The sequence below is a fragment of the Mangifera indica genome, chromosome 19 (assembly GCF_011075055.1).
Source record: "Mangifera indica cultivar Alphonso chromosome 19, CATAS_Mindica_2.1, whole genome shotgun sequence".
Taxonomy (NCBI): Eukaryota; Viridiplantae; Streptophyta; class Magnoliopsida; order Sapindales; family Anacardiaceae; genus Mangifera; species Mangifera indica.
The window spans coordinates 12,567,849-12,589,697 of record NC_058155.1 but is presented as its reverse complement, the minus strand read 5'-3'; the positions used below and the strand labels follow the sequence as shown (position 1 = coordinate 12,589,697).

The 21,849-nt window shown below is 31.9% G+C and overlaps 3 protein-coding genes and 1 long non-coding RNA gene across 7 annotated transcripts; 1 reads left to right on the top strand and 3 right to left on the bottom strand.

The window, feature by feature from the left end:
* Window positions 1-619: 619 nt before the first annotated feature.
* On the top strand, window positions 620-6,319 carry LOC123202646 (catalase isozyme 1-like). The gene is made up of 8 exons (XM_044618627.1): window positions 620-845; window positions 2,211-2,307; window positions 2,895-3,172; window positions 3,755-4,531; window positions 5,028-5,117; window positions 5,325-5,392; window positions 5,785-5,878; window positions 6,013-6,319. Exons 1-8 carry the CDS (start codon window positions 831-833, stop codon window positions 6,070-6,072), a joined length of 1,479 nt encoding a protein of 492 aa, XP_044474562.1. The 5' UTR covers window positions 620-830; the 3' UTR covers window positions 6,073-6,319.
* LOC123202647 (NPC intracellular cholesterol transporter 1-like) lies at window positions 5,660-8,553 on the bottom strand. Of its 4 annotated transcripts, none has more exons than XM_044618630.1 (7): window positions 8,449-8,553; window positions 7,824-7,891; window positions 7,551-7,617; window positions 7,268-7,336; window positions 7,011-7,126; window positions 5,998-6,095; window positions 5,660-5,847 (listed from the first exon to the last, which is right to left on the bottom strand). In XM_044618630.1, exons 1-5 carry the CDS (start codon window positions 8,500-8,502, stop codon window positions 7,040-7,042), a joined length of 345 nt encoding a protein of 114 aa, XP_044474565.1. In that variant the 5' UTR covers window positions 8,503-8,553; the 3' UTR covers window positions 5,660-5,847; window positions 5,998-6,095; window positions 7,011-7,039. The 4 variants fall into 4 exon arrangements, 3 of the variants coding, with proteins under 3 accessions (XP_044474565.1, XP_044474564.1, XP_044474563.1); XR_006499029.1 differs by lacking the exon at window positions 8,449-8,553 and adding an exon at window positions 7,980-8,078; XM_044618629.1 differs by lacking the exon at window positions 8,449-8,553 and having other exon boundaries at window positions 7,025-7,126; window positions 7,824-8,090.
* A 639-nt stretch (window positions 8,554-9,192) lies between these two features.
* LOC123202603 lies at window positions 9,193-10,235 on the bottom strand. Its single transcript, XR_006499019.1, has 3 exons — window positions 9,987-10,235; window positions 9,787-9,851; window positions 9,193-9,673 (listed from the first exon to the last, which is right to left on the bottom strand). It is a non-coding gene; the product is annotated as an uncharacterized LOC123202603 (long non-coding RNA).
* Window positions 10,236-10,934: 699 nt separating this feature from the next.
* On the bottom strand, window positions 10,935-17,840 carry LOC123203021 (probable serine/threonine-protein kinase PIX13). Its single transcript, XM_044619178.1, has 7 exons — window positions 17,599-17,840; window positions 17,202-17,497; window positions 15,766-15,901; window positions 15,501-15,637; window positions 15,208-15,331; window positions 14,247-14,742; window positions 10,935-11,210 (listed from the first exon to the last, which is right to left on the bottom strand). Exons 1-7 carry the CDS (start codon window positions 17,699-17,701, stop codon window positions 11,201-11,203), a joined length of 1,302 nt encoding a protein of 433 aa, XP_044475113.1. The 5' UTR covers window positions 17,702-17,840; the 3' UTR covers window positions 10,935-11,200.
* Window positions 17,841-21,849: the final 4,009 nt, after the last annotated feature.

Sequence of the window (21,849 nt, the reverse complement as noted above, 5' to 3'; positions counted from 1 at the left end):
ACATAATCTGACACAACCTAAATTAATTTGTTTAAGAAACAAATTGTATTTTGTTAAAACACAACCTATTTCAACCTATTTAACTGTGACACAAAACAAATATATTTTGTTAAAATGAAATTACTCAATACAAACATATAAATATAACAAAGAGAATTAAAAAGCACACTAATAAAACATTACATTATTTAGAAGTTAATAATAAAAAGGTTACAAAATACAATAAATTCAAATAAGTAGTAAAGAGAATCACTAACAAACTCATATATTAATTTGTCAATTCTTTTATAAAATATTTGATTCGTGAAAAATTGACTATATGCGATATGATTTATAAATGAGTTGATCTGAACACAACCCAAATTAAAATTTGTGTAAAAAGAATTCAAATTGATTTTTATTTTTTATATATCTTGTCAGATTAACAAGTTGTGTCTCGAAAATGATCATCTCCACTTTGTTAATAATTTCATTAGGATTCTTGTTAATTGACCAATTCATGTTAGGGGAAATTTGTTATTTATGGAAGCCTCAAGGGAAAATGATAAAATTTCTTCTGGCGATGAGTGAAATTGGAAAGGAAAAATGAGATGAAAACGCCGACGTTTGTCGTCTAATTATCGATTTTCCTTTTACGAAGATAACGTCCGAGGCCTGACTCCTGACTACTGAGGCTGGCCAAAAAATAGAAGCGCGAGCCACAAGCATTTATAAATAATGCCGAATTCTACGTCCAGCTCTAATTGCCACAGCCACACACCTTCAACATTCTCTTCCCCTGATTTCGTCTCATCATTTCTCTACTCCTTCTCCTACCTCGCACTATTTCTATGGATCCTTACAAGGTACTTTCTTATTTCTTCTTAGCTTAAACATGTTAAATCTGATGATAATCTCAACTTTGAGTCTTGAAATTAACTGACTGTTTGGTTCGGTTGCGTATTTACGGTGTCTGATCGATGCACTTACTTTCGGTTTTTGATAACTTTTGAATCGAGTAATTGATTGATGTCTTTTGTTTTTAATCGGTTTATGTTTTAGGTAGTTTTCTTTTTGAGTTTTGTTTCAGTTATCATGACTATTCAATGAAACAGTTATCATGAGTATTCAAAGTTAAAATAGCGATACTTTAGAAAACCCTAAATAACCTCTTATAAACAATTAAATTTAACAGTAGTAAAAGTAAAATCGTCAATTTATCTATAATATTAAAAATAAACTAAAATATAATTTCTTTTTTCTCCCCTAAACTTTAAAAACTAAAAGTTTTCACCAAATCATAGTTTTAAAAAATGGCAATTTCTTTCTAAGGTTTGGTTTTTAGATCTCCGACACCAAATCTGACAATATTGTCAGCCGTCTATCCTTCTGGAAGCTTCCTCTCCCTTTGACGGTCTCTCTCCACCCATTCAACTAAAAGACGAAGAGTTTCGTCTTCCTCGACGAAGCTCTTCGTCTCCCGTCGTCTTCTAAGCCTCATTCGACACTGATCGGACGTCCAAATAGGTGAAAAGAGACCATCGGAGAGAGAGAAAGCTTCGAGAGGGATAAACGGTTGGCAACGACATCAGAGATTTGAAAACCAAATCTTTGGGAGAAACTGTTATTTTTTAAAACTTAGATTGGGAAAAAACTTTTAGTTATTAAAGTTAAATGGGGGAAAAATAAGATAAAATTTTAAGAGTTTTAGGTTCCGTTAAATTTAACTGTTCATAAGTAAATATTTACGATTTTTAAAGTTAAAGGGGATATTTGAAAAAACAATAATCCTTGAGTGGGAAATAGTCCTTAAGCCTAATAATTATAAAATTTTTAATCTGACTATCTAATCATGACTTGACATGATTTGTTTGGTTCAATTATGGATTGATTTGTTCCAATGACTAAAACTATATTAAAACTTGGTTCAGACTAACCTCTTGATTCCAATCAAACTAATTGAACCGGTTGGTCCAAGTTTCAAAACAGAGATTCATCTACTAGAAGTTTATGATTTACCCTTTTTAAAGTTACTTTTCCACTATTGGATTACTGAGATGAAATTTAGAAGAAAGATAGGAACAAGGCAAAAAGAAAAAAAGAAGTCAAAATCTTTTCGTTTTGATTGTAGTTTGCTTGGTTAAAGTCAGTAATATTAATTTTTTTCACTACTTTTATGCTGGCATTCCAATTTATGACTCTTTCCTTTGGGTATTTTTATGATCATACAGCACATTCCTTCAAGCGCTCGCAATTCCTTGTACTTTACGACCAATTCTGGTGCTCCTGTGTGGAACAACAACTCTTCATTGACCGTCGGACCTAGAGGTATTCAGCCTTCCATCATATTAGTCGTTGTTGATTCGTTGTTACCATCTTTTATTGTTTATGCAGTAATTAAAGGGGAATCCAAATGGAACTGGCTTAGGTTTAGTTTGATGTTTGGCTTGAACTAGTTTGAACTCGAGATGGAATAGTTCTAATTCAAGTTTGAGTTAACTAGCTTGAATAAATCAAGTCAATGAAAATTCATTGTTATATTTATCTTTTTTATATTACTTTTAATTCACAATAGTAGTAATTCTATTTTTTAATGTTTCTTTTCTAACAATATTTTTTTCATCTCGTCCTATATCTTTTTTATCTTCAAAGATTTTTCATTTGATCAAAAATTGATTTGATGAAAGTCTTTATTATATAAAGAGTGATAAGGTGTTTTTGGTTTAAAAATCAATATTAAAATGTAACTTTAGTTGTATTAACTTTAGGGATGTTGTGTTGGAGTCATTTATAATAGCTGTAAATTGCCAGGCATGGGAGTGTGTTATTTTATATCTATGATTAAAGTTCTTTTCTTGTTATGCATATGCTTAAAACTTTAAAGTTCAGAGATAAGAGTTCCTTCAAATTGACAGGTCCAATCCTCCTTGAGGATTACCATCTGGTGGAGAAACTCGCCAATTTTGACAGGGAGCGGATTCCAGAACGTGTTGTCCATGCCAGGGGAGCTAGTGCTAAAGGTTTCTTTGAGGTTACCCATGATATATCTCACCTCACTTGTGCTGATTTTCTTCGAAGCCCTGGGGTTCAGACACCTGTCATTGTCCGCTTCTCCACCGTTATCCATGAGCGTGGCAGCCCTGAAACCCTGAGGGATCCAAGAGGATTTGCTGTGAAGTTTTACACCAGAGAGGTGAGAATTTCTCTTAGGAGTCTTTTTTCACTAACATATAGTTGAGTGATGGCATATGTTCATCGCCAGGGATCATAGAGACAATGACGCCTTGGCTAATAGGATAAATGTGTTTGGGTACATGTACCTATAGCTTTATCTGGCTTTTTCTGAAATATTTTGTAGATATTTCTATTTGAGTTAAACTATGTACACTACAATGAATATTAATTTGTATATTAATAATGACATAACACCATATGATTGAATAATTTTAAATTAGAGATAAAAAAATATTCAATCACATAGTGACACATCATTCTTAGTAAACAATTTAGTATCATTTTTAGTGCACATTGTTTTACTTTCCTTGATATCATGAAACTCATACTAAAACCTTTCAGTACAAAATGAGAATTCTGGAAAACAAGAAGATTCAGCCTCGTTTTGTAATCAGAATTCTAAAGCTTTTATACACTCATCATTCTTATTTGTTATTTGATAAATCACTAACATACCAAGGTTATAAGTTGTAAGCTTCTAGTTGTTGGCAGTGTACTTGTTCATATGATCTTACTTTGACCTTTTTTCTTGTGAATTCAGGGTAATTTTGATCTTGTGGGAAACAACTTACCTGTCTTCTTCATTCGAGATGGAATAAAATTCCCAGACATGATCCATTCTTTGAAACCAAACCCAAAGTCACACATCCAAGAGAATTGGAGGATACTTGACTTCTTCTCCCACCACCCAGAAAGTCTTCATATGTTCACCTTCCTCTTTGATGATCTGGGTGTACCTCAAGATTATAGGCACATGGAAGGTGCAGGCGTTAACACTTACACTTTGATCAATAAGGCTGGGGAAGCGCACTATGTGAAGTTTCATTGGAAACCCACTTGTGGAGTCAAATGTCTACTGGAGGATGAAGCAATCAAGGTTGGAGGAGCTAATCACAGCCATGCTACTCAGGATCTCTATGACTCTATTGCAGCTGGAAACTATCCTGAGTGGAAACTCTTCATTCAGATAATCAATCCAGATCATGAAGACAAATTTGACTTTGATCCACTTGATGTAACCAAGACATGGCCTGAGGATATCATTCCCCTGCAGCCCGTTGGCCGCTTGGTCTTGAACAAGAACATTGATAACTTCTTTACAGAAAATGAGCAGCTTGCATTCTGTCCTGGTATTGTGGTTCCTGGCGTTTACTATTCAGATGATAAGATGCTCCAAACTAGAATTTTCTCATACTCTGATACTCAGAGGCACCGCCTGGGACCAAATTATCTGCAGCTTCCAGTTAATTCTCCCAAGTGTGCTCATCACAACAATCACTATGACGGTTTTATGAATTTCATGCACAGGGATGAAGAGGTACTTAGTTTTACAGAAAATAATTAAAATTATCAATTGAATACTTTCTTAAGATGGTGATGCTTAGGGCTGCAATCGAGTCAAGCTGAGTATTGTTTGGTTCGAACTAGACTCAATTGCATTCAATTAAAGCTCGAGTTCACCAAGCTAGAAAGTTTTTAGCTCAAGATATAAACAATTGATTTAAGTTCAATTTGATAATAAATTAGCATTAAACCTCATAACTTATATATCTATCAACACCCAGTATTCTAAGTCAAAAAATAAGATTTTAAAGTATCAATACATAAATTTAAACTTTTAGAAGTTTATTGATATTATATTCCGAGTCATGAGTTTGCAAGCTCACCAATCCAAACAACAAAACCTCATTTGCATCCCTAGTGATGCTTGCTTAATATATGAGTTATGTTTATCAGATATTAAGATGTAATTGCTAGTGTTAGATTCTAAGATTCTGTTCTAACCGGGTGTTATACGATGCTTCTTCCTTTAGGTTGATTATTTCCCTTCAAGGTATGATCCTGTTCATCACGCTGAGAGATATCCTATTCCTCATAACATCTGCACTGGAAGTCGTGAGAAGGTCAATTTTATGGCTTCTTTCTTGTTTTGAAGTTAGATCCGTCTAATATGTTTGCCAATGCTAGCCTCATGGTTGTTCAGTGCCGTTCTCATGAGATTGGAATGTTTATTGAACTTGATAGAGTTGCTGATTGAATGGTCAGATTGGTAGATGAACATGATATTATACCTTTGAAAGCTAACTTTGTTGAATTATATGGCAATTTAGTGCATAATCCCGAAGGAAAACAACTTCAAACAACCTGGAGAGAGATTCCGATCCTGGGCACCAGACAGGTAAAGTTTTGTGTTCACTATATTCTTAAAATTAAAAATAGTTATTCAATTCCTATAGTAGTTAAAGATAGATCTAATCTGAATTGATTCAGCTCAAATCTATCATTCAGTTTGAACACGTCAATTTCGAGATAAAGTTTTAATTCAACAGTTAAGATCGAAATAAACTTATTTGTCCATCTAATGACTATATTCTATTGACATCATTGTTCACTTTGGCAAACCCATAGATATTGTGCATTCATTCAAACAAACTCAAACTAAAACTCAAATTTACAAATTGGCCTTTATAAGTTTGAATAGAGTTTGAGTCAACTCCAGACTTAGATTGAATCCACCACATATAATAGTACAATTTGAACATATTTTTGTTTTCATCTAATCATTTTCAGGCAAGAGCGGTTCATTTGCCGATGGGTTGATGCTTTATCGGACAAACGTGTCACACATGAGATCTGCAGCATATGGATCTCATACTGGAGTCAGGTTAGACTACCATGCCTTTCAAATATTGACTTATAATGTTAAATGTCATAAAATTTTGATGAAAATGTTTCTGGAATTGAAATGTGTTTGCCGAATGGATTGGCAATACTTTTTCTTACCTGATATGATCACAGGCGGACAAATCACTGGGTCAGAAGATAGCATCTCGTCTCAATGTGAGGCCAAGCTTTTAGAGGTGACACCTGGACGGTTCGATCTGCAGAGAATGAAGGAAGCTGTTTAAAGGAGGTTTATTCTTTGGTAATGTCTACCATGCAATACCAAAGAAAGTATTTTATTCTGTAACCTTTTGATCTAATAAATATTGGTTGTAAGCTTGGCTCAAGTAGTCATGCTACATGTCATTCATGTCGAACCAAACTCCAACTGGTTGAATATAATATCAATAATTCCTTGAAAAATAGATTTTACATTTACACATTTGAAATCTTATATTTCAACTTTGACTATATATAATTTAGGGTTTGACTCTATCCTCACTTTGGCCCACTATCCTAAGCCTGAGTCGACAGTGCCCAACCTTGTTGAGCTCAAGTTTTATGCCAGCTCTATTGAGCCAAATTCCAGTAAAATAATATTCGGCTGCCAACTTTTAAAAGGTCCAACCTTTTTGTGGGCACCATGTTTCTTGTATAGTGTGTTTTACAGAGTGCTACAACTTTAACCTAGAGTTTCATAATTTTGGATTGAAGGAAGTGACCACATGAGGATCAAGGATATGTGAATAAAAGAATGAGATAGCATTGGCCAGGGTTCAAACTGAACATACGTTTGAGTTGGAACTAATTTGGATTGAATCCAAACTAAAATTATTTACCGAATGTGTGTTTCTACTTATAGATTCAGATTAATCTCAAGTTTGTTCTTGTTTCCAAAAACCATAAAATACAAAGTGGACGGCTCTAACATGACTGAACTCCTGACAGGCAAACTCCCCATAGGTCAACCTATTCTAATCCAAACATCTCCAGCATTTTTTTTTTTTCCGTTGAAGAATGAACACTTTACATGCACGAAGCTATTTAATGTAATTTTGGGGCGTTAGTTGTACATGCAATATGACTATCAGAACTGCAGAAATTTAAACTACTCGTATTAAAAATAAAGAAACCTCATCTGATGTACCAAACAGATGATTGCTTATTGCTGTGCAGAAATTGATGGTCTGTCTTCTTGCTTCTCCACAAGTACACATCTTGAAGGCGGACCGAACACGCTTAATACAACCTACAAATAGCGAAGCAGTGGGGAGTTATTGACTCAACGTACTCTTCCAGGATCCAGAATTGTTTTCTCAATTGGAAGGCAAAAATTTTATGAAATTTACTCATCCTAAGCAACTCAAGTATCTTAAATATTAATACTTACAGGTAAAAATACAAGCCCGTGCAAGAAACCAAGCAGTACCAGTGCCAAGTACATTTGAAAGAAATAAACCTGCAAAATTTAAAGGGAAAATATAGCTCAACTGGAGAATGTTGGTTCTTATAGCTGAAAATTAACTATAATATATTATGTACTAACAATGGATACAAACACAGATACAACACTAGCTGAGAATTAACATTTAATCATATAATAACACATCAATTTTTGTACCCATTGTTAATGCTTATAGCATTATTCCAAAAGTAAATAGAGGAACAGGTACCACAAAGACTTCTGTCCTTGAGAAGCAAAGAACAATTACTCCAACTAGCTTTGTTAGCATGATTCCGCTGCAAAAGTGGAGATGAAAAAAAAGAATTTGTTACATTTAAGCAGGGATAAGACTCAATTTTGTGACTAGGTATCAAAGACCTCCAAATAGTTTGGCACCACAAATTTAATCCGACAAATCAGAAGAGTAATACAGTCCATCTCAGAGAATCAATTAAGAACAGTATTTATTCTAATAGCTTTCTCAGGAAGAGAGGAAAAGAACCTGAAGACAGAAGCTCCCATTGTAGCAAGAGCCTCTTTCATACGCTGGTTTTTGTCTCCACTGCTTACCTGCAAAAGAAATGCTCTGAGAACCAATATTAACAAAATGGCAAACTGAAAGCAAGAATTAAAATGAGAAGGTATTAGGGCTGCAAACGAGTCAAGTTTGATCATTGTCGAGCTCAAGCAGTTCAAAATTGGCTCTCGAACTGAATTTGAGCTTACTATTGCTTGACTAGTGAGCTCACAACTCCAATCCAAAATAATAGTGTAAACCCCTAAACATTTAAAATGTTGCACTTACACCCTTAAAATTTAGTTCCAGAATCCTTTACTTTGAACCTAGGGAAGTAATTAAATATAAATGTTACAGGGTTCAAATATAATTTTTCGAATCAAACTTGAGTCAGCAATTTCTATCTTGAGTTCGAGCTCAAATCTCCAAGTCTCAAACTTGAGTTAAAGCTTGACATATACCTAATAAAACTCAGTTCAGCTTGATTGCATTCCTAGAAGATATCAAATTTTGGGAGTTTTGATGATAGTGGCGTTAGAAAAATCTGTCCCACCATCAAGTTAGAAGATGTAAATTAATAAGATAAAATGGAGAAGGGTGCGGTACTGACTGAAAATGCATGTGTTATATGCACACAGAACTCAACAGCGATGCCCACAGACATAACAAGATTAACAACAGAGACTGCATTCAGTTGGATCTTTAAATTGCCATATCACCCTGCAGAAAATCATGCTGTTAGCACATATCAAAAAGGTAAAATAGGCAGTCAAATTATATCATTAGAGAAAACAAGTTTCATCGACAATCAAATAATATCAACAATTGAAACGAATGGAGTTACAAAGAAGTACCATGAGATCCACAACAATCATCGTCAACACCAGCAAAAGGATGGCTGAACTCCAAAAGCTACATTTAAAAACCAAAGAGGCAACAAAGTCAACAGTAATTCATTTTGTAAAAACTGAACCGGGGTGTCCTGCTAGTTCCATTTTCTCAAGGAAGCAAGACCTGATGTTAAAAACTTACCTCCATGTAATAACTACACAAACAACAAATACTGCACCTGGTAAAATCACCAAAATAAAAAAAATAAATTAGTGTTTTTACTAGAAAATAAATAACTTCAAATTCTATAGCAGTTTTGCACATATGAATTATGTTGTGCAATGAAACATGACTGTGTTCCATGTAGCAATCCAATTATTACGATTCACTCTGCCCAAATATGGTCATTTTTGAAAAGGAGATCATAACATTGCCATGAAGATCACTAAACTCCAAACTTAAAAGCAAAGAACAAAAATAAGAGCAAAACATTAAAGACCAAAGCTCCTAGAAAAATGCATTATACTTTAGTTAACGAGCACAGGACTCCTCGGCATACTAACCGATAGCTATAGCAAGGTTGATCAATGCTGCTCTCCATATATTGAGGTATTGCTCAAAAAACATATCAAACACCGAATACGGAAAGATATCAATCTGCACCAGAAAAGAAAAATAGATTCAAAGCAATGGTCACAAGAATACCAAAAATCCTTCCTGAACAGCTCAAGTTAGCATGTCAAATGCAGCTTAATCAGATTTAACAATTTTAACTTATTGCCAGCAGCACCAAGAGAATTTTGAGCCATAAGGAGAAACAATCTCCATCTGCTGCCTAAGGAGACAACTGTTTGCGTACTAGCAAGAAAATATATATCTGAAAATTTTTTATAAGGAAATGCAAGAAGTGAAACTATTGAGGCAGTGACATTGATAACATTCAACAAATCAGAAATTCTTGCACTGAACTCCTGAGAAGCCCTCATGGAATTAACATAATCAACCTGAATGGAATTATAATTGAATGAAAGGTGAGTATCTGTACATTGCAATATAAGGAAAACAACACAATAAACTTAATTTCATTGATTATAAGAAATTTTTTACATAATCCCACCTGCTTGTTGAGGGGTGTATGATAAGTACGGAATGAAGAAGCTTGGATAATGCCACTTTCATAACCTGTGAGGGAAAATATGAAAATTCTACTGAAGTAATAGTGCACACATGCACATAATGTGTTAGAATGAAACTGTCAAGTGCTGACTTGTGATTTGTTTCAGAAAAAAGAAAGAAAGCAATATCCATCCTGCAAACCTCTCAATTCCACACTGCTACTGTATGCACCATGACCACCCTTAGCACAATCAGAAGAGGGCAGAACATTGAGGAACCATGGAAGTTTCTCCTTGAATTGTGCAGTAGATGGTCGATCATTAACTAAATCTGAATAACGGAAGCACTGAAGAACACAAATATCAAATAATTAAGCCACTTAGTTTTGAAATTAAGAAACACCAATGCTCTTGTGAACCATGAAAGACACACATAGATTTTTTCACTTTGTCGGCTTTACGTTGTGCATCGACGTTTCTTCATCGTTAGTGTTTGTCATCGGTGGCAAAGGGAGAAGAAGGGATAAAGGCAACCTCAATCGGAGTCTGGTCAGTAGAGAATGAAGGACAAAATTGAAACCTTAAGAGAGAAAATGTAACTTTTTAAAGTTTAATCATGAGAAAAATTATTAGTTTTTTAAATCTAAAAAAAAAATAAATAATATTTAATTATTTTTAATATATTACTGAATAAATAATTATTTTACCTTTCAAACTAAATTAGTTTTATTAATTTTAATTATTTACGGATAGATATTTGAAAATTTTCTAAGTTAATAAGTTAAAATTAAAAAAAAAAAACTAAACTTTTGGTGGAGAAAAGCCCGTTGGGCCTTCTCTCTCTTTTTTTTTTTTTTTGGTCTAAAGATACTTGATTAACTCAAGCCGTTAAAATTTAGTTTTGACAAAACTGGATACTATCTTATTAAAAATTAGTTATATAAAAGGATTAATTTGTGATACATTAATTAAGATTTGAATTTAATTTAAAATAATTTAATTTAAATTAATTCAAATTTTAGTAACCAAATAAATTTAAATTAAACTTTTTTTATAAAAATAAATCTAACATTTATTTAAATTTAATTTATTTAATTTAAACACGAATTCATTTTCAAATAATTAGTATCGAATCTAACTTTAGCCCTCAAGGAGACGGTGAGCTCAATAAATTCGCAACTACCTACAATTTGTGACAGAACTAACATGCTAAACAAGTTGGCTGTAACGTCATAAATATCGTAAAGATTTGGATGTTGAATATCTTGTGCGGGTGTGACACACAGTGAGTAGTCCACGGAATTAATGGAGTTGGCAAATGGTTGAGGCGAGGGCTCAGGGCAGAGAGTGGGAAAAGTGACAGGAGCCTGGCTTAGTTCTGCGTCCGACCTAGGCCTCCTTGATTCCGATAAAAAGTCAACTTTCACTGCCCAAACAAAGTCTTGGATTAAGTTGGGCATAATAAATGGGTTGAAATCAAATTAAATTTTGAATAAAAACTAGTTTAGATTTAGTTTAAATTTATTATAATTAATTCAAAATCAAGTTCGGCTTATCCAATTACTAGGGAGTTCACAATCCTCATAGAGTTATTGGAGAAGGAAAAAATAATTGTAAAAGATGGAGGAGAAAAAAGAGAGATATGAATTCAATCTAAACTGAATTTTATGATAGATTTGAGTTTAAATCAACTTTATAATATCCAACTCAAACTTAAATTCATTCAAGTTAGTGTATAATATTAATTGAAGTATATCAATAAGATAAATAGTATTATTAGAAAAATAAATATTATTATTATCAAATAAACAATATCACTAAATTAAAAAACAACTTAATTTAGAGTCGAAATGTGAAATTAGAGCTCTAGCTTGAGGAGTCGAGTCAACTTAGATTAAATCTGTCCCTAAAAATAGACCTGACAATTTATGTTATTGAATCGTATTCATGTTCATATTATGTTAGTTCATGTTTCGTATCAGAGACTTTTAACTCTAACCAGACCTAATCCTTTGATATTTTTATTGACCTGATCTGATCCAAATTGATCAAAATTATTTATTATTTTTACTCTTTAAGGTTTTTTTATTATTTTAATTTCTTGGCCAAATTAGTCAACCCTATTATTAATAAAATATGTATTATAACATTTTGTCTTATTAACAAATTGTCTAAAAATTTATATAATAAGACTTTTAAAATGTGTCAATAATCTGACCAACCAAATCAAAATTTTATTTGCTTAACAATAAAATAAAAAATATAAGTAGTTATAATTATATAATAATACAATTATATACAATATATAAAGATTTCAAATTCTTATTATAAAAAGGGAAATTTTAAAAAATAGCCAAAATACCCTCCCATTAAGCAAAAATGCCCAAAATCACTATTTCCAAGCAAAAATACCCAAATTTACTGTTCCTAAGCAAAAAATACCAAAATTACCCTTCTCCTCATTTATTTAACTCTCTCACTCACTATGGAGGTTAAATGGAAATTTAGATAAATATAGGGGGTTTTTGGATATTTTATATTGTAAACAAGTCTGCTGTTATATGACAAATTTCCAAAAAACCCACTGTGTTCTAAGAAATTTTTGTTGGCTCCCTAATATTTTAAAAAATCCATTTTACCCCCCTAACCCACGGTCAATGTCTGTTGACCGTGGGAGAAATTGTTTGACCGTGGGAAACACTGTTCCCACGGTCAAACTGCAGCTCCTTTGCAGCCATTTTCAGCCAAAAATTTGGTTGTTTTAGCCTCCAATTTCTACATAAATCAAATCTACACGTTGTATAACACAAAACCCCTCAATCAATTCAACAAAAACAACCAAGAATCAAAACATTTTAAACATTGTTCAAGTCGAAACCCTAAAATTTTAAACCTCAAAATCTCAATCAAATCTTAATCATATGTGAAATAACTTGATTCAAACAAGATTACGGGAGATATACTAACCTTCTTTGTCATTTTCGGTTGCCGGAAAGCAAGAAAATCGGCGAAAATTTGGTTGACCGTGGGATGACCGTGGGAAAGTGGGAAATTTTGAATTTGCACAGTGAACTGACCGTGGGAAGTAAGGAAATTTGCTATGTTTATATATGGGGCAGTTTCGTCATTTCACAAAACATGGGCATTTTTGCTTAAACCTAAATATTTTGGGTAATTTTGCTTAGACCCCCTAAATTTTGGCTATTTTTTATAATTTCCCTTATAAAAATACAACATATAATTATAATATGAGTAACACATTTAAAACACGTCTATACTCTAACTAATTAAATAAAATTATTACTATTTAATAATAAAATAAAATATTTAAATTAAAATAAATAATAATATGAGTAATAGTACTTATATAAAGATACAACAATATACAATATATAAATATTTCAATTGTTGTTGATATTGTATTTTAACATTTCTATAATTTATCTTTAACAACTTCTATTAAAGTAGCAAATCTTTAAAATATTTGAATCGATTCGGATCATATTGTATTACTTTCGTGTGAATTCTAATACTATCTGATTTAATTTTGAATGGTATCAGATTAATTTGAAATAAATTTTGTATCAAAAAACTTAATTTTATCCAAAAATTTTTATATCATATCGTATTGTATTAGGTTAATAAATTGTATTAAAAATTATCAACTTTATCTAAGAAGAATTATTAGGAAATACTCATACAAGAAGATGAATCTATCGAGGACGCGGTTGAGTTCAATTGGCTGGACTCAATCTTACGCTTGGACTACCCTGGTTGAGTTTGACTTTTCAAGCCGAATCTAAGCCAACACAAACCAAATTTGACCCAACGAATATAGGATTATTTAGTTGAATTAAAATTTGGGCCTAGCTTAATCAACGGAGGCCCAATGAAGTGAAAAACACGGGTGAGCCCATTGGGCTGTTTTATTGAAGTTTCAAAATTCAAGCCGGGTAGAATGGAGCGTTAGAAACTAATCCAAGCGATCCAGAAACTTACAGATACGTAGTGTACAGCCTTTGCATTAGAGTTTGATTGAACCTGATTTGTGGCAGAGATTGAACTTGATTGGGCCATGGTTATACGTGGATGTTGTTGAAACACGATATGGATATTAAGATGCATAAAAATAGGTATGATATGGTACATGTAACATACAATTCAACATAAAAAAATATATCTTTTTGAAGAAATCATAATTTTATAAAAGGGTATCAAAACATTTTAGGATATTTTTTAAGATAATAATATAATAATTATCATTTATTTATTCAAATTATTTTAAGAGAGAATTATCTTAAAAAACAATATAATATAACATTGAAAATTAAAATTTTAATATACAATACGAAATTCATTCGACTTCCATAGATTAGATATGATCTGTGACCGAATTTGAACATGTTATACATGATAGAAATTGATGCATTCAAATGTCAGGACCTATTCTTATTAAACTCACCGAGCAATTGTCAAGCGGTGACTGCTGCGAGCTCTGGTTCCTTTTTCACCATGCATTGAATGAATGGGAGATCGATAATGGCCATGCTGATGATGTTGATGAGAAGCAGTAGAAGAAGAAGACAACCGCTCTTCTCGGTGCTTAGAAAAATGGAGTTTGGCTCTGGCACTAATTGTTTTAGGGTCTGCCTCAATGGCACTGATTTTTTCTAAAGTTTCGAGGACTTGGTCCATGGAAGGGCGGCTTTTGGGGTCGGACTCTAGACATTTTAATATAAGCTCAGCAGCCTGGAATGAGGCTTTTGCAGGGCACTGTTCCCCTAGCCTGCGGTCCATAATCTTCTTCAGCTTTCTTTTGTTCGACAGATATGGCTTTGCATACTCCACCAAGTTGTTCTCGCCCGGGGGACGAGTCGTGTCAAGAGCCCGTAATCCTGTCAACATTTCCAACAAAACGACGCCGAACCCATATACGTCACTTCTAACGTATAAATGTCCTGCAACCAATTTTAATTCAAATCGTTACGATAAAAAAAATTATAGAGTTACTCAACGATGATATTTTCCTTTTATTCAATGGGTGAATTTTATTTTATTTTTTTAATTTAAACAATTGAATTTTTAAATTTTCCTATTAAAAAAACCAAATTTTTAGATTTTTCTATTAAATGAATTAAACTTTTAAATTTTTTTATAGATGAGAGCAAATTTTTATTGAATATTTTCATACTAACACAATTAAAATTATTTGTTTTGTTTTAAAAATAATATAATTAATTTAACACATTTTACAGAAAATATTAAAAATTTAATCTTTTTAATAGAAAAATATAAAAATTTAGTGATTTCAATAGTTTAATCTATTTGACAAAAAAAACGATTGAAGTTCCATGCCTTTAATAGAAATGAGAAAAATCACCCAGGTATATATTATTATACATTATATAAAAAATTTGTAATACCAGTTGCCATATATTCCGGAGCTGCATAACCATAAGTGCCCATAACACGTGTTGTCACGTGTGAGTTCCCATCTATGGGTCCAAATTTTGCAAGTCCAAAGTCCGAAAGTTTAGCGTTATATTCCTGAAAAGAGCAACATATTATAAAACTATTATTAGTAAATAAGCAAAATAATTTATTATGTGATTTATAATTAAAAATAAAATAATTATACTCGAATTATAAGTATACACATCATTGTTCTTTCGGAAGTGTGCTCTAAAGAAAGCAAAAGAAGAAGGTGGTCCTTTACCGCATCCAACAAGATATTGGAGGCCTTGAAGTCCCTGTAAATGACACTCTCCTCCTCCGAGTGTAAGAAAGCGAGGCCTTTGGCAGCGCCGATTGCTACTTTAAGTCGAATGTCCCATGGAAGAGGCTCAGCACCCTCTGTTAATAAGAATAGCCATGGCATAGATTACTACTAATTTTTCAACTGATGCAGATTAAACTAGTTGGCAAAAATAATAGAAGAAGCAAAAGGTTCGCATGATCACAGAAGATTTCAGGTTTCTTACTACTGAAAAGGTGATTTTCTAAGCTTCCTTTCTGCATGTATTCGTACACGAGAAGAAACTGTCTTTCTTCCCAGCAGTAACCCAGTAGTTTAACCAGATTCGGATGGGAAAATTTTCCTAAGAATTTCACCTCTGCCTGCACACACAAAATTGGGATTCTTTGTTACAACTGGACTTATCTGAAGAAAATTATTCTCTGGACCCAAATAAAAACAAAAGGAGTGAAGAAATAGTTTATTTATGGAGTTATTAACATTTCTCACCCCAAGTCAGACCCAAAGTCTAACACCTTCTAAAACTGACCTTGATATAGGTGAGGAAAATTAAATTAACATATTGTTTGCTGTTATATTTTTCACCTTCTCTTTCTTCTCCCTCGTTGTTTCTTTCTCTTCTTATTCTCCTTCCTCTACCACCTCTTTCTCCTTTTTCCTTTCCAGATTTGACCAATTGCAACCTAGACAATGGCACCAGACCACAATCTAGCCAGATCATAAAATCTCAATCTCCCATATTTGTTTTCACGATGAGAGACTATCAGTTACAAAGATGGTTGCGATGATGGTAATAATGTGTGTTTGTGTCTTAATGAGTGAAAGAAAAGCTTATAAGTCGTCTTAGCTTCCCGTTCCTAGTCAACGTATTCTAAAAACAGCAATAAAAATGTCTATAAATATTACCAATAACATAAATAGTTGATATTTTTATAATTATTTTTTTTATTGGTAATACTACTATTTTTTTCAATGACTTTCTACGATATATTTTATTAATTTAAACAAATTCAAAATCAAATTTAAAATTTAAATTAAACTCAAATCAATTTTATATTTAAACTTGGTTTAGCTCGGAAATCCTAGATCAAACATGGGTGGCAAAGAGTGAGCACACTTCTTTGTCTCTTCCAATGCAAGTAGTTATAGTGGGAAAAATGATAGTGGCGTAAGCGTTTACGTCACAAAAGTCTGTGGTGGTCAAATATATGGTATTGATTTGTGACCAAATCCAACAAAATATGCCTTTAAATATACCATTTAAAGCTGAAAGTGTGATTTGGCCGGTTGTAATATATTAATAGGCTGGATTCAAGCTGCTTCTTTGAGGTTATTTCCACTATAGTTATTCGAATCAATTTTAAATTAGTTTAAAATATATTTAAAAAATAATTAATGGATGAGACAAATAATTTTATTAATAAATTAAATAATATGATATCAATTATCAATACCGTTAGGAATAAAGCATGATGAATTCAAACTAAATAATTTAATAGTCAATTTAAATTGACCCAAACCAAAATGGTTGGGTTGGAGCCCACTAAATTATTTGAAAAATATCGCAATCTCATGCACAGACAAAGCTGAATCTTTGAAAAATATAGCACCATTGATTGATCGATTTCCAATTTTCGTGTAACGTAAATCTACAAAACTTACTTGCCATTCCTGCAACCCTTGGAGGCTATCTGGGTTTGATTTTTTCACTGCAACTGCCATGCCGACTCCGACCTTCGATGGCGCGTAAGTTTTCTCATCAACCCAGCCTTTGAAAACCCGGCCGAACCCACCTTCCCCCAGAATTGTATCTGGTCTAAAATTTTTCGTGGCAGCTCTCAGCTCTGCTAAAGTGAACATTTTCATATTTGGAGTCACAATTTTTCCACTTGAAGGCATGTCTTCCATGACAATTTTCTCTTCTGGTTTATTTGGTTTGTTGTCTCTAAGTTTCACATCTGCAGACGAAAATTTGTTCACAGAATAAGAACGAACGAAATATAAAAGATCATGATGATTAGTTTATAAACCTTTTAGGATCTGATATGAAGATATGTACCTGGGCTTGAAGGTTTGATGGTTTCTGGGCTATGGCTATGGCTATGGCTATGGCTGTGGCTGTGGCTGTGATTATTTACAGGAGTGCCATAGCAGATACCCATATTGATAGATTCAATAAAAAGAAACTCTCTCTCTGATCTTTTCCCCTTGAACTCAACTCTATTTAAGTGCAATATGTTCAGTTTTGTGGAGAGGTCAGAGGAAGGAGAGAAGAAGATGCTAAGAAGCAACTAGCTAGGAGAGAGCAGAAGAAAATTAGTATATGGATAGAGAGTTGTTTGGAATTTTCTTTTTATGCTTGTTTGTCTTGTTTGTCTTGTTCAGTTTCACTCGGCTGTCTAGTTTATTACTTTATTTCGCCTACTTCTTTCTTCTGATTCTCATTTCTTATTATAGTTTTTTCTTGCCCAAACGATGGGCCAAGCCAGGAAGAAAATAAGGATGGAAAGCGGCAGAAGTAATAAATGCAAAAGTTAAAGTCAACGTGACCAATCGAAGCAAATTCAGAATTTTTTGGGGCTAGTTGGACCCATGTTTCAACATCTTTTTGGGGAAAACTTTTCTCCTTTTTCACTTCAATTTAAAGCCAAAGGACTTTTTTTTGTCACAAATATCCTCTGACCTTAATTTTTTATTCTTTTATTTTAAAAATCTTAAATACTTTTCCTCGACAACCAACCTTTTCTCATTTGAAAGCTTAAACAACCTTGATTGATGTTAAAAATAACTCATCTGATCTCTCGTCTTCATCTGGGAGACGATGTTTCATTTTTTCTGACAAAACATTATTTTCTATTGGGTTTAAGACTGTTGATAGGAGAAAATATAGTGAAAGAGCAACTGTCGAAGGAAGATAAAGGAGATGTCGTCGGAGAAGCACTAAAGATGGCCTCAGGTTTTGAAAACCAAATCCTAAGAGAGAAATATTATTTTTTAAAACTTAGCCTATGAGGGGGGAAAAGAAATAAAATTTTAAAGGGTTAAGGTTTTGTTAACTTTAACCGTTGATGGATGGATAAATTTTGATCGTTCATCGGTGGGAAAAAAGAAATAAAATTTTAAGGGATTAAGACTTTGTTAACTTTAACTGTTCATGGATGAGTAAATAAGATTTTCAAAACTAAGGGATGAAAACTGAGATAAGAGGATACTTTAGGTGGGATATAGTTCTTTGGCCTCAATTTAATAAGAAGTATTTGTGAATATAGTTTTTATTGTCAAGCCGAATTCATTGCTGGAAGCAGAATATGAGTTTACCGTTATTCATGACTTAATTTATATAAAAAAATAATTAATAAATATAAAAATTATAAAATTTAACATAATTTTTTTTAACTAAACTTAATTTAATCATTCATATCTTAAATTTAAGGTTGAGCTTTCAACCATGGAGCTCAGACATAAAGTTTGAGCTCGACATTTGTTTAATCGAAGTCAACAACTCATCTAGATTTTGCCCAATTGCAGCCTTAGTTCTCCAAATACAGCTTTCTTATTTGTTTAGTTTTGAAAAAAGAGTAAATATAATAAGATGACCGTCGCATTAATTAATGGGAAATTTCTTTCAAAGGATTAATTGCAGAGAAGTCTTTTCTTTCTTTCATAGAATGATAATGAATGTTTGTGCCGTGGGAGACATGGAAAACACAAATTCATTTTCCTTCATCAGTTCACCAACCCAAACTATTTCCAAACAAGTGCCCATGTTGAGGAAATCTGATGGTGTCTTTCACCTGACATTTGATAGTGTCTATAGAAAATTCTTTCAAATATGTTACACCAGTAGAACTCTTCGTTATCTAAACTTATAAAATAATATCCAAAAAATGATAAACTACTCTAAAAGGGTAAACTATCAAGATAATAACTATACACAAATCAATTTAACATAAGGGTTTTTACCTAAAGACAAAATGACCCATCGAATTACATTCCTCTCTTATCCTGTGTCTATATACACATATCATATAAATACTCACTTCCATAAGAAAAAAATAAAAAGGTTTAAATTTGAAATAATGTAAATGATCAAATGGAAGTAGAAGAATTCATAATAACTCTTATATAACAATTATCCAGGCTCTATCGAAATCCCTCTTAGAGTTATAAATAACATAAATAGTACGTGGCTTCACATTAAAAATATTAGTGTTCAATTTTGTTCACCTAGAATCAAATATTCATTGCTATTACTACTACTTGTTGCCTTATATGATAGGTACAAAATTACTTCATTAATTCCAACCCTCAGTATTATATCCTTGCATAAAACCTGATCTTGTATATAACTTGTCGAGGGGGTTATAAAAAATTGCATCAACAATATAATACATATGATGGGTAAACATGTAGCTGTGAATTGAGTTGAGTTGAATCCTTAATATTTTGCTATAAGATATATGTATACTGTTCAGTTGTGGCTGCATGACAGACAGATTGTAATGAAATACTGCATGCAAATTCCACACCGACGGCTTGAATCTGATAAATCGTACGTAGCTGATAGATTAAGGTCGTAAAGTAAAATTGGAAAACATAACCATGCATGATTCACGTGGAGTCATTTAGGTTAGGCTGCGACTAAAACTTCTATAACTTCGGGTTTTGTGGGTTAGAAAAATGGCAATGAAAAGTCTGAAATCCGTTTTTTTTTTTTTTTTTTAACGTATGGTTCACATTTTTTTAATTAAAAGGATGAAAAAATTATTTCACCTCAAATTAAAAATAATAATTATAAATATAATAACAAAAAATATATATAGTTTAGAGTCTTTTGACGGATTTTTCTTCGTAATACTCCTCAAAAAGTTATTAAGAGTCATGGAGTTATTAACGTTGATGGTTCGTATCTCCACTCATTTTCAATTACCTTTTTCTACTAACAATATTATGTATATATATAATTTGTATATATAGATAATATATCATAATATAATTATATATCACTTTATTTTTAATTTAAAATCTTTCAATTATATAATGACACGTTATCTATGTATCTAAATTATATATAAAAAATGTATATATATAATTTTATTAAATTTTTTAACTTATAAGTAATATTATACGTATATATTTTAAATACATAAATTAATACATATTTATATACATTATTATATAATTAAATATTATTTTATTTTTAATTTAAAATTGTTTAATTATATCATGATATACAACAAATATATATATTAATTTATATATTAAAATATTTTACGCATAGTTTAATAGTAAACCAGTGGGTAGGAAATAGTCATTTGGCCATCTGAAAAAAAGAAAATTGGAATGGTAGGAGGGAGCTATATTAATTTTAACGTCAATAATATTTGCCATGGCATGGAGGATTGTTGGACTTCTTAGACTCACCGTATAGTGTGTGGAGTCATCATTTTCAAGCGGGTGAGGAAGGATTCACACTTCACACTAACAACAGTTCATTGACTCGGCCTACGGGACTTGGTCTCCTTTGGAACCGTCCACTATTCTAATTACAAAATTAAGACTAATTTGTAAAGGATATGAGTTTTCAAAATTTTAAGACTAATTTGTTTTGAAGTTATTATGCAATGAGACTTCATTTTAATTACAGTTTTATTTGTTTCCAAGATTTTCTTTAGTCTCCAATCATATTTTATATTTATCTCCTTTCATTAATATAACATAATTAAATCCTATTTTAGTTTCATTGTATTAAAATTTGTATTTACTTTTTTATATATTTATATTATCATCATTTTCGTTTTACAAATTTGGGAGAAGAAAAAAGATGATAAATCTTACACTTATATATTATTATTATTATTATTATTATTATTATATTTAATTTATATCAAAATATCGATAATATAATTATAGATTTAGATTTATTTATTATTGGTAGACTAATCTATTTTTAAAATTTTAGAAAATAGGTTTCACCTGTGGTTGGGATATGACCGATATGGAGAATTAAATCAGGAAGAAGAGTTAATGTGATTTTCTAACAACGGTTAGAGAAAAAATTTTGATTTTTCAAATTTTAAGTAAGAGAATTATGATATTTTCAAACAAATTAGAGTAAAGTAATAGAATTTTAGTTTTTTAAAATTTTTATTAAATAATAATTTTTCTCTTAACTATAATTGAGATTTTAAATAGATGAATGAAATTTTTGACTTTTTAAACTTCATGAATATGATTTTGAGAATACCCTTAAACTTGGCGAAGAAATAGTCCATTGGTCTTTCTTCAACGGAGTTGCACCTTCCAATTC

Excerpts from the sequence above, each read along its gene's own strand:
- LOC123203021 (XM_044619178.1), bottom strand. The coding sequence starts at position 17,701 with ATGGGTATCTGCTATGGCACTCCTGTAAATAATCACAGCCACAGCCAC. Across the intron at positions 15,638-15,765 it reads AGAAAATCACCTTTTCAGTA|AGGGTGCTGAGCCTCTTCCA; the intron begins GTAAGAAACCTG and ends TCTTATTAACAG. Across the intron at positions 15,332-15,500 it reads CCAATATCTTGTTGGATGCG|GAATATAACGCTAAACTTTC; the intron begins GTAAAGGACCAC and ends TGCTCTTTTCAG.
- LOC123202646 (XM_044618627.1), top strand. Across the intron at positions 4,532-5,027 it reads TCATGCACAGGGATGAAGAG|GTTGATTATTTCCCTTCAAG; the intron begins GTACTTAGTTTT and ends TTCTTCCTTTAG. Across the intron at positions 5,879-6,012 it reads GGATCTCATACTGGAGTCAG|GCGGACAAATCACTGGGTCA; the intron begins GTTAGACTACCA and ends ATATGATCACAG.
- LOC123202647 (XM_044618629.1), bottom strand. The coding sequence starts at position 7,996 with ATGATCAAACTTGACTCGTTTGCAGCCCTAATACCTTCTCATTTTAAT. Across the intron at positions 7,618-7,823 it reads ATGGGAGCTTCTGTCTTCAG|CGGAATCATGCTAACAAAGC; the intron begins GTTCTTTTCCTC and ends CCACTTTTGCAG. Across the intron at positions 7,337-7,550 it reads CAAGGACAGAAGTCTTTGTG|GTTTATTTCTTTCAAATGTA; the intron begins GTACCTGTTCCT and ends TAAATTTTGCAG.